At 39.3% G+C, this 15,489-nt stretch overlaps 1 protein-coding gene across 17 annotated transcripts in view; it reads left to right on the top strand.

The window, feature by feature from the left end:
• Positions 1-15,489, top strand: part of KIF16B (kinesin family member 16B) — a 288,972-nt gene that overhangs the window by 46,729 nt on the left and 226,754 nt on the right. For all 17 annotated transcript variants that reach the window (XR_006200570.1, XR_006200571.1, XM_042931660.1 and 14 more), the window contains 7 exons: positions 1,589-1,705; positions 4,026-4,123; positions 4,918-5,027; positions 7,655-7,797; positions 9,283-9,451; positions 9,644-9,775; positions 10,734-10,909. Coding sequence is in view for 15 of the 17 variants with exons in the window: in XM_042931660.1 (XP_042787594.1) it covers positions 1,589-1,705; positions 4,026-4,123; positions 4,918-5,027; positions 7,655-7,797; positions 9,283-9,451; positions 9,644-9,775; positions 10,734-10,909 (945 nt within the window). In the remaining 2 variants the exon portion in view is untranslated. The remainder of the gene's footprint in view (positions 1-1,588; positions 1,706-4,025; positions 4,124-4,917; positions 5,028-7,654; positions 7,798-9,282; positions 9,452-9,643; positions 9,776-10,733; positions 10,910-15,489) is intronic.

Genomic DNA, 15,489 nt, shown 5'->3' with positions numbered 1-15,489 from the left:
GGGAGGACTGGGGCCTCATGCTTGATGTTGAGGGTGTGGGAGGAGGACACTGAAGGGTTTAGCACAGGCTTTGGGGTCAGAAATACCCAGGTGCAAATCCCATCTCTGCCACTCACTGTGTATGTTCACTCATCTCACTTCTCCCCCTGAGAAATGGATCTAAGTGATGCTTACTCACCCTGTAGCATTTTATGAGGACCAATATGTGAACTCCTTGTGACCTGCTATTACCATTGAGAGTTGAATAAGTCATCAGAATTTGAGAATAGGACTAGAAAATATCCACTCTTAGAGCTGAAATGGATACAAATTAACAGTAAGAATGAGACTGGTCATTTTGGAAGTGACTCGATTGAAATGATAGTTTGGAAATCTTTGACCGAGAAACTGAAGAAAAAAAGTCCAAGCAAGATGGCGGCAAGATGGTACCTGAAGAAAGCTAAAGTCCAGTTGACTGTGTTTATATTTTGTCCTTGGATGATAAGCTGTGTTAGTAGCAGGGATAGTTTATGTGGAGCTGAGGTTGAGGGGCCTAGTGTTTATCAGCCTTGTCTAAGGATGGGTGTTCTGGCTGCAGGGCTTAGAACCCTGAAGGGGAGATGATGGGTCTCAAGTTCAGCTGATTCAGCGTCACTCACACGGACTAAACATGCCTGAGGGGTTAATGAGGCTCCCACCTTGGACTGTGGTGACTCCACAAAACAGTGCCTCACTTTTTCCTGGCTCTAAGAACCCGATCATGCTTCCTCTCTGACAGGGGAAAGGGGCAACGTGAAGGTTTGTGGGGTTTGGACAGCTTTGGTTGGTCCCCTTCCCAACTGGGTGTACTCAGGATGGCCACACATGTCGATTGGCCTCACTGACATCAGTTGTCTGGGCGAAGTATTTGTCCTTCATCCTGTTTCATTTCCCAGAGTGTCCCACTGCAGCTGAGTGGTGCATCAGACACGGTCTCAGGCCAGTGTAGGCACAACCCCAGACCCCACACAGTTCCTGTCCCTGCCTTCTCCATCCGAGGCCAATATTCAAATAGGAGAAAGCATCTGGACTCTAACTCAGGGGAGCCCGGCCTTCCCAGCCTCATTCACACCCACCCATCACTCAACCTTCTGAGACTTATTTTGATGAATAGCCGGACTCTTCAAATGACAGTATTGATTTGGCATGCTTTGGGCAATAACTTCTGGCTGCAGTGATTTTTAGGTTTTGAATATTTAGCTTCTGGAAGCTCTGATAGAATGCATAACTTTGTAAGTTTATTTAATTCTGAAATGGTAAATCATCATGCTTTAAAAGCATCTTTGCTTCTTAGACATGACTGTCATTTTGCCTTGTTTACATTCAGGAATTTTTTGTTAAGTAGGAAAAAGGATGGGGTTGCTTTTTTCTTCCTTAAAAAGTTTCCTTTTGATTAAAAACTGAGGTACATACATACTCTGTTGTTAATAGTTGTGCGATGATTTTATTTATGTGGTGTAATACTTGCAAGACGAAAGTAGCATTCAAGAATATTTGTCAACATTAAAGGGGTTCTTACTAAAATCTATGGTAATTGTGTCTTTTGTGTTTTTTTTTTTCCTGCTTTCAGGTTTTCAACACCCTCGGCACAGATGTCGTGAAGTCTGCATTTGAAGGTTATAATGCTTGTGTCTTTGCATATGGGCAAACTGGATCGGGAAAGTCATACACTATGATGGGAAATTCTGTACGTTGTTTTACACTGTGGGAAGAAAATTTCTTATTATCTCTCTTTGGACTGATAGAATTATCTCTTTTATCTACTTGGTCTGTACTAACTTGCTTTTCATGTTCTGATCATTCTTTAGCAATAAGATAAAACTCAGTAATAAGTTGGACTAAATTTCCTTTGAGAGATTTTAAATTAGAAATAGTTTTAAGTTTATAAGCATGAATAATGGATGCAAGTCTCAGTTCATTTTCCGTTTTTAAAGGCTTTATAATCTTATCAAAAAAGTATGCTGGGCCCACAAGTAATTTATTCTTCTTTTCTGCCAACACAACAGTTTGAATAAAATTACTGAACTCTGTTCTTTTTAAAATTATTCAAAACATATTTTCCCCAAGAAAAATGTAAAAAAAAAAAAAAGAAAATCTAACTCTCTGGTGGGAAGGTACTACATAACTCCAGCATATACATCAAAAGAGAATTATGTAGTTTGTATGGAGTCTATGTAATTACGGAGTATGTAGAGTTTAGTAGTTATGCTGTATAAACTAACAGACATTAAAGTTATACTTACCCCAAAATATGGAAAAGTAAAAGCTATACATTATTGCAGGAACTTTATCTCGTTCTGTGTTTTCTCCAGATCTAGGTAGTGTTTGTGTGTTCTACTTATGTCCCAGTAAAAACTCTCTTCACTGCCTGTCAGACCTGTGGCCAGTTCTAGATGTGGAGGTGCGAGCAGGGGGTCACAGGGCTTCCTGCTGGCAGACACGTGGTGTCTTTAGTGCTGCAAGTTTGGTGGCTCATGGAAGGTAGTGGCAGTGCATTCCTAAAGGAGGGTGGGTCTTTCCAGATGAAAGTATTTGAGTGCCTGTGACCTGGCTCCTTAAATTCAGCCTTTTCCTTTACGGAAGTAGATGGATGCTGTCTTGTGAATCCTCAATGCTGAACAGAACGGAAGAATAAATAGGAGAGTAAACAGTTAGGGTCAGGAGTTTCACATTTCCTTTTATCATTACTTCTCCCTTCTGAGTTTCCCACTGTGCCTTTACAAAAAAAAAAAAAAAAAAAAAAAAAAAAAAAAGAAAAAGAAAAGAAAAAACCTTCTGTAAAAAAAAATGAAATTTACATGTTGATTTGTTAGTAGCTATTTTGCCTAAGTTAAACATTCATAAAGTACTCCTAAATTACACCTGTTTTACTCTGACCTTTCGGTTGAGTACTGTTTGGGTCTTCCTTTTTATTTTGTTTTTTAAAGGACGAACAAAAAATATGGTGAAAAGCCCAGTTTTCCTTGATAAGAATTGGTACCAACTTAATGGTATAAGGGAAAAAAATCTCTTAAAGCTGTAAAGATAATTCTTTTCTTTTTTTTTTAAATTTTTCTTTTTAATGTTTATTTATTTTTGAGAGAGAGAGAGACAGAGCATGGGCAGGGGAGGGGCAGAGAGAGAGGGAGATACAGAATCCGAAGCAGGCCTCAGGCTCTGAGCAGTCAGCACAGAGCCTGATGTGGGGCTCGAACTCACGAACCCACAAACCGTGAGATCATGACCTGAGCTGAAGTCGGATGATCAACCGACTGAGCCATGCAGGTGCCCCACTAATTCTTTTATTTTTTTGCTGGGGTTGGGGGAATGTTGGGTGAAGGTAGAGAGGGTCTTTGGAGGGAAACACTGAAGCTCTGAAGTTTTGGTTTCCTGGCGAGAATACTTGGCCTCATCTTTAGCATCATTCTGAGGTTTGTCGCTTGTTAATGCTGGCTGAAACATGAATATTCCTGAAGATGCCCGCATTGTGTAAGTAATATGATGTTATTAAAATCTGTCTAGGAAGGCCAGTGTAGGGATTAGTGCATCAAAGGAGGGATACACTACATGTTTTAATGTGGTCCTGTCACCTAAATTTTAAGACTTATCAGCTACTTTGAGTGCTTACGAAGATTTCATAGGTATTTTTCTTTTCTGCCCAGCATATATTTCACCTTCTTTGGTCATTTGACCTTATGAGCTTTTCCACATTTATTCTACAGCTGTAGACCATCTTGTTTAAAAGTTAAGGAATAGATCTGTTTTCAAGCCAGGATTCAACTGATTAACAGCTGATAGCTGTACATTACCCTAGACCCAGCATGTAGAAGCTAGAAAGCTTCATCCTTTCATTTCAGAGGATGGGAAGCAGTCCCGAGGGGGTAGATGGTGTGTCAGGGGCCTGCAGTGGTAGGCCTGGGGTTGACATGCAGGCCCCTTGAGTCTGAATCCACTCTGGCAAATTGCAGATTCAGCCATCAGTTGCTTTTATTTCAAGTGACAGCTGTGACATTCCTCTTTTACTGCAGGGCGATTCTGGCTTAATACCTCGGATTTGTGAAGGGCTCTTCAGTCAAATAAATGAAACCACCAGATGGGATGAAGCATCTTTTCGAACTGAAGTCAGGTAGGGCCCGTGGCCTGAGTAACTGAATATGTGAGCTTGGTTGTAGCTTCTCTCTAGGCTCGAGAAGTAGATAAAAGATAAGGCCTGCGGATTCCTGAAGGGAGAGGCTGCCTTTTCCCCTCCTGTACTATCGGAGCTGGAAGTAAAGCTTAAAACACGTCTGTTTTCAGTGACTTTCTTGGGTGCAATTTGGATTAGGATTTGGGAGGCTGGCAAAAAAAAAAAAAAAAAAAAAAAAAAAAAAAAAAAATCCCTCTAGGTCAGAAACTCTAACTTAAGGATGTTTATCTGAAAGAGCGAGCTTTCAACTTAGAAGTGTGTATCCCATTCACTTGCCTTGTTCTTTTAGCTAAATAAGGTTTGTGTTATTCTTTGTGTTTGTAGGATCACTGTATACCTAATCTTAAAATAAATCTGGATGGATGAGGAGTCTTTTTCCTCCTTGAAATAAAACCTTTGTGGGGAACCAGTCTCATCATTGGGTTTGAGGACAGACACGGCGATCAGAGGTCTTTCTGGCTGGCCCAACCTCTCAGTGGCTGTGTAGCCTTGAATGGTTGTTTAAAACACTCTACACCTCCACTATGTAACCTGTAAAATGGGGATAATAGCAGTACCTACTTGTGGACTGTTGTAGGGATTAAATGAAGTAATCCACTTAAAGTGCTAAGCATGGTACCTGATAGATATGGTTACTGTCTATAAAGGTATGTTGCAGCTGTTATTGTTGTTGTTTTGTTGTTATTACTGTCTGAAATTATTTCACTGAATTCAATCCTATTTAAAATTTTTAGCTACTTAGAAATTTATAATGAACGTGTGCGAGATCTACTTAGGCGGAAGTCATCCAAAACCTTCAATTTAAGAGTCCGAGAGCATCCAAAAGAAGGACCTTATGTGGAGGGTAAGAGCAAGTATCTCACAGCTCTGTTCTTCTTGGGAATTTCCGTAAGAACAGTGGTTTCAGGGGGAAATGTGAGATAATGGCGATATGCAAAAGATTTATCTTTGGCATTTTATTATAGCAAAGATGACATGTGCCATCACTACAGCTATCACTAGTAAGAATTTATACTTCATTGAGCATTCACTGATTTTGTGGGCTTGCCAATAGATTTCCTCTGGCTTCCAGAATAAGAACTCTCTGGAAACTTGTTTTCCTGTTCTCAGGCAAGATAACCAACCCTATAGGCTGCCTCTTTAAGGGGCATTGTGTCTTAGCGGTATATTTTTACTGACCTTAATGGTGGCTTATGACTGTATGGAGATTATAAGACCTCTCACCTTGAGAGAAGAGCGTTGACAGAGTTTCCTGTGCTGCGGTCCTTGGCATTTGTGTTGTGACACACTAGCTGCGTCACAGACACTTGTGAGGAACGTCACAAGTAATGGTGGGGGAAGGGCTGGCCCCTGCTAATTATTTATGAATAGGCTGGCTTCTCTCAACTTCCTGGCATAGGCGTTGAGTTGTGGCTGGCCTGTAGGAATCACCGACGTGCTTTCCTGTGGCTGTTGTCCTGCATTTGCGTCTCGTTGGAGGCAAGGCTGAGAACTGGTCATGGGCTTAAAGGTGTTCCTGTTTTGGTTGTCTTTTTCACCTGGTGACATCAGGTGTATTAACAGGCCCCATCTGCATTTTATTAAATTTCCAATGAAAATTTTGCCTTTTATGCCCAAAGTAAGGTGCATAACTATGTATTTGTTTTGTGGAGCGTAGAATAGCTATTATTGTTAATAGCTTTTAGGCTAACTGTGCCTTCATGCTTCCCTTTAATTGTCTTATCAGATGTTAAAACATATTATAAAGCTGGCTTATGAGGAGACAGAATAATCAGACAGAGGAAAACATCCAGAATATGATGTAGATACTTATGGGGATTTAGTTTCTAATAAATCTGATGTTCAAACATTGGACAAATATTGGTGGTTAAGCTGTCTGGGAGGAAAAAAAAGTAAATTGGCATCAGAACTCAGCTTTTGTACCAGGATAAATGGCAAATGGAAAAAATATTTTAATATTGAAAGTGACTACTTTCAATAGCCAATAAAATGGCTACAAGAAACTGTGGGTTAATTTTTTCTTTCAGAAATTTGCAGAAAGGAAGTCTTTTAAAAATTTACTTAAAACCTAGAAACCATAAAATAAGTGTTAAATTTGAAATGGTAAAAAACAAACAAACAGAACAGAATAAAAATTTGGCAGAAATGCAGTCAGCAAGGTAAAAAGACAACTTGAAAAGTAGGAAAAATCTTTTCCATCCAAGTTCCAGACAAAGGACTAATTTCCCAATAATAAAGAGATTCCATAACCCAATAACAACAGACTCAACAACCAAGTAGACAAATGAACAAAAGATGTGAATAGACTTCACAGAAATGGGAATATGGATGATTTTTAAATGAAGGAAAGAATGCTTAGCCTCACTCATAATCAGAGAAAAGCAAAATAAAAAAGTCTTCAAGATACCATTTCTTACCTATCCCTGGCAGATGTAAGTAAGCCTAAGACAGTGTTGGGCGATAGACAGTCTCATCCATTGCTGCTGCTGGGTGTAAATTGCCTTCTATGGAGGACGGTGTTTGCAATATCCACCAAAATTTCAAATGTGCTTTGATCCAGAACTTCTGCCTCTTAAGAATTTTTTTTGTACAGAAATATTCACACATATCTGAAAAGACCTATGTACAAGATTATTTGTGTCGGCGTGACTTGTAATTGCGAATAGAATGTAAACAACATCTATAGTTTCAACAGGAGACTGGTTAAAATTGGTTATGGTGCATGCATACAGTTGAACACTTTGCAGTCATACAAATGAGTGAAGAATCACCTTAACTGATACAGAATATTCTTCAGTATATTATTACATAGAAAAAAGCAGGATACAAATGGAATTACACACACACACACACACACACACACACACACACACACACACACACCCATGTATGTAATTGCCTGAATATCTGTGGGTTATTTTTAGAAGAGTATGAAGGAACTAATTACATTGGGTTGTCTGACACAGGGAAGTGAGAAGTGGGTTTAGGATGGGTGGTGGGAAACCCTTTACACAGTATATCTTTCATAGCTTTTGATTTTCGAAACATATGAATGTTCCCACAAAATGAATGACACGGTTTTTAAAGGATTAAAAAAAATGCTCTCAGGTTTTGCACGAAGCTAGTGTTTACGTTTCCCTTGCTATAACTAATGCTCATGAGGTCGATGATAATAGCTAACGTTTATCATAAATACCCTATGTGATAGGTACACGTTATCAGAGGTGACTGGGGCTCAGTGAGGTTAAGTGACTTGTGCATAACCATGTAAGTCCACTGGTAAGCAGCAGAGTAGGACTTGATCCCCGAGTCTGTGTTATAAACTGCCACACTGTAGGCACAAGCAAGATCTTTAAACAAGTCAGCAAATTTGTACAGTTGTGTGTTATTTCCTAGGGGTAAATTTCTTATTCTGTTTATCATATATTAGGGAGATTTCTTCAGCCCCCCCGCCCTCTGCTTGTTTCCCAGATTTATCCAAACATTTAGTACAGAATTACGGTGATGTGGAAGAACTCATGGATGCAGGAAATATCAACCGAACCACAGCAGCGACTGGGATGAACGACGTCAGTAGCAGGTCTCATGCCATCTTCACCATCAAGTTCACTCAGGTGAGGACAGCTGGGTGGCCGGCTGGCTCCATCCTCGAGGTCTTTACTTGGTGATTAGCACCAGCTGAGGACCGATCATTGTTGAACCAGGAGCAGCAGCAGGCAAAGGTGAAGGCCTGTCATCTCCTTGTTAATTAGAGACGAACATGTGTTGTGTGCAGTTTCTCCGTGGTTACAGGCACCGTCATTTGAAATGTCCAGATGTGTACCCTCAAGAAATAGTTAGCAGGCCTCAGCCCTGTTCTAGACAGAAAAAACTTGCTTTTTGCATAATTAAGCAAAAGTTTTCAGTGTTGTGAGCTCTGTGGGAGATAATGGATTGCAAGTCAGACCAGCTGGAGGCCAAGGTGAGTAACTCATTGTGGTACATTATCGCTCCATGGCACTCGCCCCACAATGTTGATTATGATTATTTGAATGATATTAAAAGGCAACCAACGTTTTTAGGTACCAGTGTAAGAACTATTCTGATTATGAGGTGAGGTGTGTTGTGACTGTGTGTGGAATTACTGAAGGTAAATAGTTTAAGACCTAGGCCAGTAGAACAGATGAATGCAAACACGTAGGGTCCTCTCGGGACTTAAGCGTGTGTTAGGAGTTTGGGGATGTCCTGGCCTATGTTAGCCATTGAACATATCAGATACAAAAAATAGTATTTTATTCAGGAGGGGAATCCCAGAACCAAGAAAATAAAAAAAATTCTCAAAAATCAGTCAGAACAACTCCTAATAAATGCTCCACATCTTTACCTTTTGTTACATCTTTGCTTATGATTTACTGTAGTTTTTTGGATTTTCTCCTTCTTTCTGGTTAATGTGAGTTAGGATATGGCCACCTCTGGTTTCTAAGAGGCTTACATTTCTATCAAAATATGGTAATTTCTTTTTGGCATTTTGGCTCAGACTGTTAAATGTAGGTTAAAAGTCGTTGGGAAGGTAAGATTTTGGTAGAATTCAGAAGCAAGGAATACACTATTTAAGGTTTTCAGTGTTTTATAATTTGTGAAACAAGTTTTGACATTGAATAATGGTCAAATGGTCTTTTAATAACTGTCTACATTTATCGTATTTTGGAGAGCCATTGTGCTTGGAATGCTGAAGACTCTAGATGAGAACAAAACTACTTATTTATTTACTTCTACTTTCTTTGTTGAGTGCCCACAGTGACTTGTGTCCTGTTCTACTACAGTCAGACTTAGTAAGCCTTTGTTGAGAATGACCGAGTGATTTGAGTAATGGAACAGATATCTTCAGAAAGTTTAAGAATTACATATGGTAGACTTCTGGTGTATTCAGTTTCATTTGGAAGTTTCTATAACCAGTAAGAAGGCCAACGAAACAACAAAATTAAAAACAAAAAACAAAAAAACCCCAAACCCTACCCCGAGAGATCACAGTGAGAAGTGGAAAATAATTAGAATTTGTATCACAGACAACATCAGGGCTCTTTACACCTCTTCAATTTTGCTTTTATATTTTGCTACAGGCAAAATTTGATTCTGAAATGCCGTGTGAAACCGTGAGTAAGATCCACCTAGTCGATCTTGCTGGAAGTGAGCGAGCGGATGCCACCGGTGCCACTGGGGTCAGACTGAAGGAAGGGGGGAATATTAACAAATCCCTCGTGACTCTGGGAAATGTCATTTCTGCCTTAGGTGGGTTTCTGCTTGTCCCCTGCCCCTCTTACTCTTCGTGGTACTGTATTAGCACAAAGCAATTATGTATAATGTTTGTGTTATAGTCTGAGAGGATAGCCTCAAGGTTTTCTGAAGCCAAATTAGAGAAAAAACTTTACTCTTTTTTTTTTTTTTTTTTCTTCTTCTTCTTTTTCTTCTTCCTTCGTGCAGCTGATTTATCTCAGGACGCGGCAAACCCTCTTGTGAAGAAGAAACAAGTTTTCGTGCCTTACAGAGATTCTGTTTTGACTTGGCTGTTGAAAGATAGCCTTGGCGGGAACTCTAAAACCATCATGATCGCCAGTAAGAATTTCAAGTTCTTGTCCCCAGCATATAGTGTTTTATGTGAACTAACTGTAGATGTGTAAGTTTAAAGCATCTCGTTAGGAAATAGTGCCTTTTTTTTTAATCTTAAAAAAGATAATAGTTTTTCTATCTTGAAGAAAATCGCTGTGATCCCTGTCTACACTATCATATTATTAACTCTCTTTCCTGTTTCCTAGTTAGATAAACTTGCCATGTGTTGTGCAAATGCTCCTGCATTTTCACTCACTGGAAGAAGTGTGTAACAGAAAAAGATGTACAAAGGGGAGACAGTTGCTTGGAAGAACTCAAAAACTTTTAACCCCACTTTCTTTTGCCTTTTCTCCTCTTCCCTTCTTGTCTCTGTGTCTCCCCCATTCCCCAGGCCATGCATTATGGTAGAGAAAAGGGATCTAACCTAGGGTATGTACCCCAGATACAACTATCTAGTTACCTGAACCCTAAAGGCTGTGGTGGGGGTTCAGGGGAGTGGTTAACCAAAGCTTTAGAGGAGAAGAATTCACTCATCTACTGACTCTTTTGAAAAGTAATAATACCATGGATTTTTGCAGGTGGTAGACTTTGCCGGAACTTTTAAAAGTATTTTAATTTCTATGTAGTATTGAGAAGTACAAATAGTCTTAAAATCTTCTTCCTATATTTTCAACAGAGAAAACTCCTTACTTAAAGCACGGTGGAAAGTCTCGTATCTCATTTTAGAGTTGGTTAGATAGCTAGCTGATTCTAGACTTAAGAGGAGCAAAATGACATTTAATTTGGTATAGTGAGCACCTTTCCTATAAATCTTAGATAATTTTTAATATTCATTACCATGGCAATGAATATTTAGTCTATCCAATGACCCGGGGTTAATCTGACTTTTAAATTACAAACCAACTTTGTGTTAAATGAAACACGGAGTGCTGGATAAATTATTTTTTGAATTCATTCTTCACAGCCATTTCACCTGCTGATGTCAATTATGGAGAAACCCTAAGTACTCTTCGCTATGCAAATAGAGCCAAAAACATCATCAACAAGCCTACTATTAATGAGGACGCCAACGTCAAACTCATCCGTGAGCTGCGTGCTGAAATAGCCAGACTGAAAACGCTGCTTGCTCAAGGGAATCAGGTTGGGTTTTTCTGAGATTTATGGATAATTTTCTTTGAGTAATGACATCTATTTCTAGATCTTAATGAGACAATTATCGCACTCGTTGTATTGATTTGAGTAAATAAGTGCTAGGTAAAGCTTTGAATGAGTTAGCCAGTCTCCTTTACATTACCCTCACCTTGGCCTTTGCATTCATTATGGGCTCTGTGTGTAAGATTTCATCCACGAAGCCTGAAATGATTAAGTATCTAATAGTTATCAATTATGGATGGAAATTTAGCATGCAATAGGATTAGCCACATAATCTCCATTAGTGGAAGGAAATTGAGGTGCTTGGAGTAAGATTTAAAATTCTACCCATGCATTTTATGGTTTGAAAGTGTACTTTTACAGAATGAAAGACTTGTTTGAAGACCTTTCTGAATCTATTTTGTGTTGCCCATTACAGAGGTGGTTATGGTGATACAGTGACATGTGTGACACACCTGTAACTGGCTGAGATGATGTCCTTGAGGCCTTGCTTGACTGTCCAAATGGCTTCACCTCGGGATGTTTTGGGATTCCAGTGAAGGGCCTTTGTCCTTGTTTTTTCACAGTAAACTTGCTTATCTGTGTAGTGTGCATACAGAGTTATGTTCGTTCTTTAATGAATAGTGTGACTTAGGTTCTGATGGGTTTTAGATACTGTTGTAAAGAAAGTCCACCCTTGAAAGAAAATCAGGGATAGCTTTTTAAAATATTGGACTTAGATTTGAGTTAGAAATAAACAAAGATACATTTCTTCCCATTTTCCTAACCCATACATGGATGTCTTAAAGGTATTATTTGAAAAAAAAAAATGCTTTTCTTTAGATGCAGAGTGCCCTCTCTAGAGCAGCTTTTCATCTAGAAATGTATGGCCCTTGAAGCCCTTGACATACCATAAGTGGTTTGACCCATAAAACTATTGGCAGAATGAAAACCTCACTGAGTTTCCTGCATCCTGAAATGTACCTGACAGTTTATTCCCGTCCGATGGCAGACAGCATTTGAGTAGGAATTCTTCATTGCACTTAAAAATATCTCCATATAGGGGCACCTGGGTGGCTCAGTCGGGTGGTTGAGCAACCGACTCTTGATTTCTGCTCAGGTCATGATCCCAGGATTGTGGGATCCAGCCCCACATCAGGCTCTGCACTGAGCGTGGAACCTGCTTAAGATTCTTTCCCTCTCCCTCTGCCCTTACCCCACTGGCGTGTGTTCTCTCTCTAAAACAAAACAAAACAAAACAAAACAAAACAAAACAAAACATTCCACATATATTTTACTTTTTGATGTGGACCTTTCCTGTGTGTGAAGGCAAGTTGCCAGAATGAATAGTCCAGCTGTATATGATATTATCAGGCTCCCCTGACTTAGGACATGATAGTCATTTTAATTTGTATACCATGCTATTGGGATCTTTTTTTCTTTTCTTTTGTTGTTGTTTGTTTGTTTCTTAATTTTTGAGAGAGAGAGAGAGAGAGAGAGAGAGAGAGAGAATGAGAATGAGTATGAGTAGGGGAGGAGCAGAGAGAAAGGGAGACACAGAATCTGAAACAGGGCTCCAGGCTCTGAGCTGTCAGCAGAGAGCCTGACGCGGGGCTCGAACTCAGGAATGGCGAGATCATGACCTAGGCTGAAGTCAGACACTTAACCAACTGAGACACCCAGGCACCCTATGGGATCTTTTTTTCAGTGTCATAAAATTTTTATTTATCTAAAGTGAACACTTAAGGATGATTTGATAGGATCACCCACACTATTCTATGTGAAGGGAAGTATTTGGACGATTATTGGTGCGACTTGTACTTAATGATTTACTAAGTTGCGGCAATGAAGGAAAAGAAAGATGAGCCTTTTTAAAATTTTTTTTTTTTTTTTAACGTTTATTTACTTTTGAGACAGAGAGAGACAGAGCATGAATGGGGGAGGGTCAGAGAGAGAGGGAGACACAGAATCCGAAGCAGGCTCCAGGCTCCGAGCTGTCAGCACAGAGCCCGACGCGGGGCTTGAACTCACGGACCATGAGATCATGACCTGAGCCAAAGTCAGACGCCCAACCGACTGAGCCACCCAGGTGCCCCAAGATGAGCCTTTTTAAATGAACCTGAGGAAATCCTTGAAGGAAGCCTTATCATACAGACAGAAAAGTTTAATTTATTAAAAGTTTTCCATATTCTGTCTGAGGGATGTCTTGAGACGTATTGTGTGAGCCAGTTGCCTTTTATCTTCTTTCGTGACCGAGGGCTGCTGCTGTAATTGAAGGAGTATTTTTGTGGGTGAGGGTGAGGATGGAAGAGATAGTTAAGTCTATTTTAGAACACACTGAAGATAAAATTCTTTGGTTAACTTCATACGTTATAATAAAAACAGGAGTCCAATTTAAAACAATTTATCACACTATGAAACTATAAATTGTTGTGGGACAGTACAGGCTTATCCTAAATTAATTAAATTTGTGATGCTCAGTAAAATAAGCAGGTGTTCTTAAGTACCCATTAAAAATCTCTGTATAATTTTTTTCTGGTAACATTGCTCTATTCCTACAATATTCCAAATGCTGCCATGGTTCATTGAGATGGTTATTCAAATCAAAGTCCCATTGTTTGGCTAAGGGCAGCTAAATAAAAATCAACTCCTTTTAACAAGTTTTTGTATTTGCCAGTGCAAAATGTCAAATGCATCAGAATTTCAAAAGTACAAAGTAAATGAAGCACAAGAATATAATATGTATTTGTTTCTCCTACTACAGAGAAATACACAGATATGTGTAGTTGTTTGTATATATACATATATATGAACTCTGTATTTAAGAGTTATTTATGTGCAGGGAAACTACATATTGTAAGTGTACAGATTATTGAATTTTCGCAAGCCGGATCCACCGATCTAACCTGCGTCCCTATCAAGGAACATAAATTACCAGCATCCTGGAAGACCCCCTTGATATTCCTTTTCCAGGTGCTGCCTGCCATTTCTGTCAAGAGTAACTATTATCCTGACTTCTGAGGGCATAGATTAGGTTTTAGTGTTGCCTATTTTTGTTCTTTATGTAAATGGAATCATGTAATATATACTCTTGGTCTCATTTCTTTCATTCAATGTCGTGTTTGTGAGATTGATCCATGGTGTTGCATATAGTTGTAGATCCATTCATTCTCACTGCTATATTGTATTCCATCACACAAGTGTGTCCCAACTCATTTATCCAGTGTAATTTTGATGGGCATTTGGGGAGTTTCCTTTATGGGGCTATTAAGTGCTGTTGCTGACTTTCTTCTGCATGTCATTTAGCGAATGTACCGACGCGTTTCTGTTAGGTTTATACTTAAGAGTGGAGTTGGTGGGTCAGAAGGTGTACATATGCTCAGTTTTAGCCAGACAGTTTTTACAGTGCCTGTACTGGTTTACATCTACCATGAGCACACAAAAGTGCCCGATCTCGCTGCTGCAGGCCCTTGTCCACACTGGGTTCTGTCCAGTTTTCATTGTGACCATCTGACGGATGCACTGTTATGTTACAGAAGGATTTAGTTTGCACTTCTCAGATGATCAATGAAGTTGAGTATTTTGATCGCTTGTCCTTTCAAGTGTTCTCTTTTGTTATATTTAAAGCATGTTTTCAGAATTCTACTTTAAAGCTGACAGAGAGAACGTCTGTGAACTCTTTTTCTCTTGGATATATCTGGAGATGAGAAAATTAAACAATATAGAAAGGAAATAAGCCAGAAAAGTCGGGAAGCAAAGGAGGACACTAAAATGGAAATAGGATGAATTTCTCATCTGTATAGCTGGAGTCACAGAAAAACTTTAAACGGTAGCTAGATAATAGAAATGTCATCATGTGCAAACTTTTAAGACACATCTCCAGGAAGGTCACAGACGGAAACTGTTATGATATTTGTATGAATGAACACAGGCCTACTAGGTAATTCAGAGGGGAAAGGAAGAAGTACAAAAACAGCATTATGTTGTTTTTACATTTTATATATATTATGCATACCTTAAAAAAGCACTTTATGGGGCGCCTGGGTGGCTCAGTAGGTTGAATGTCCAACTCAGGTCATGATCTCAGGGTCATAGGATCTAGCCCTGGTTTGGGCTCTGTGCTGAGTGTGGAGCCTGCTTGAGATTCTCTCCCTCTCCCTCCCCCTTCCCTTCCCCCTCCCCCTCATTCATGTGCTCTTTCTCTAAAACAAACAAAAAAGCACTTTATTATAGCAAAGAGTGTAATTCATAATTAAAATCAAACATATCAACTTTTATAAAGAAGAAACCCCAAAAAACTATAGGAAATAGCAGGAGACAGAGCCAAACACATTTGCCACAGGGAGCTGTAATCCTCTGTCTCATTTCATGAGAGCTCACATAGACCAAGGTAAGGAAGGACGTAGCATATTTACATAACACCATGAAAATTTGCTCTAATCAGTACAAACCAGGAGAAATAGATCACCAACTTGTGCCACAAGTTTCCTTATTGTGAAAAGGGCTTCTTCTTTTTTTTTTTTTTTTTAATACTTTTATTTATTTTTGAGAGAGCAAGTGAGTGGGGGAGAGGCAGAGAGGAAGGGGGC

This window comes from Panthera leo, chromosome A3 (assembly GCF_018350215.1).
Source record: "Panthera leo isolate Ple1 chromosome A3, P.leo_Ple1_pat1.1, whole genome shotgun sequence".
Classification (NCBI taxonomy): domain Eukaryota; kingdom Metazoa; phylum Chordata; class Mammalia; order Carnivora; family Felidae; genus Panthera; species Panthera leo.
Note: the sequence above shows the minus strand (reverse complement) of the source record. Positions and strands in the feature narration are given on the sequence as shown.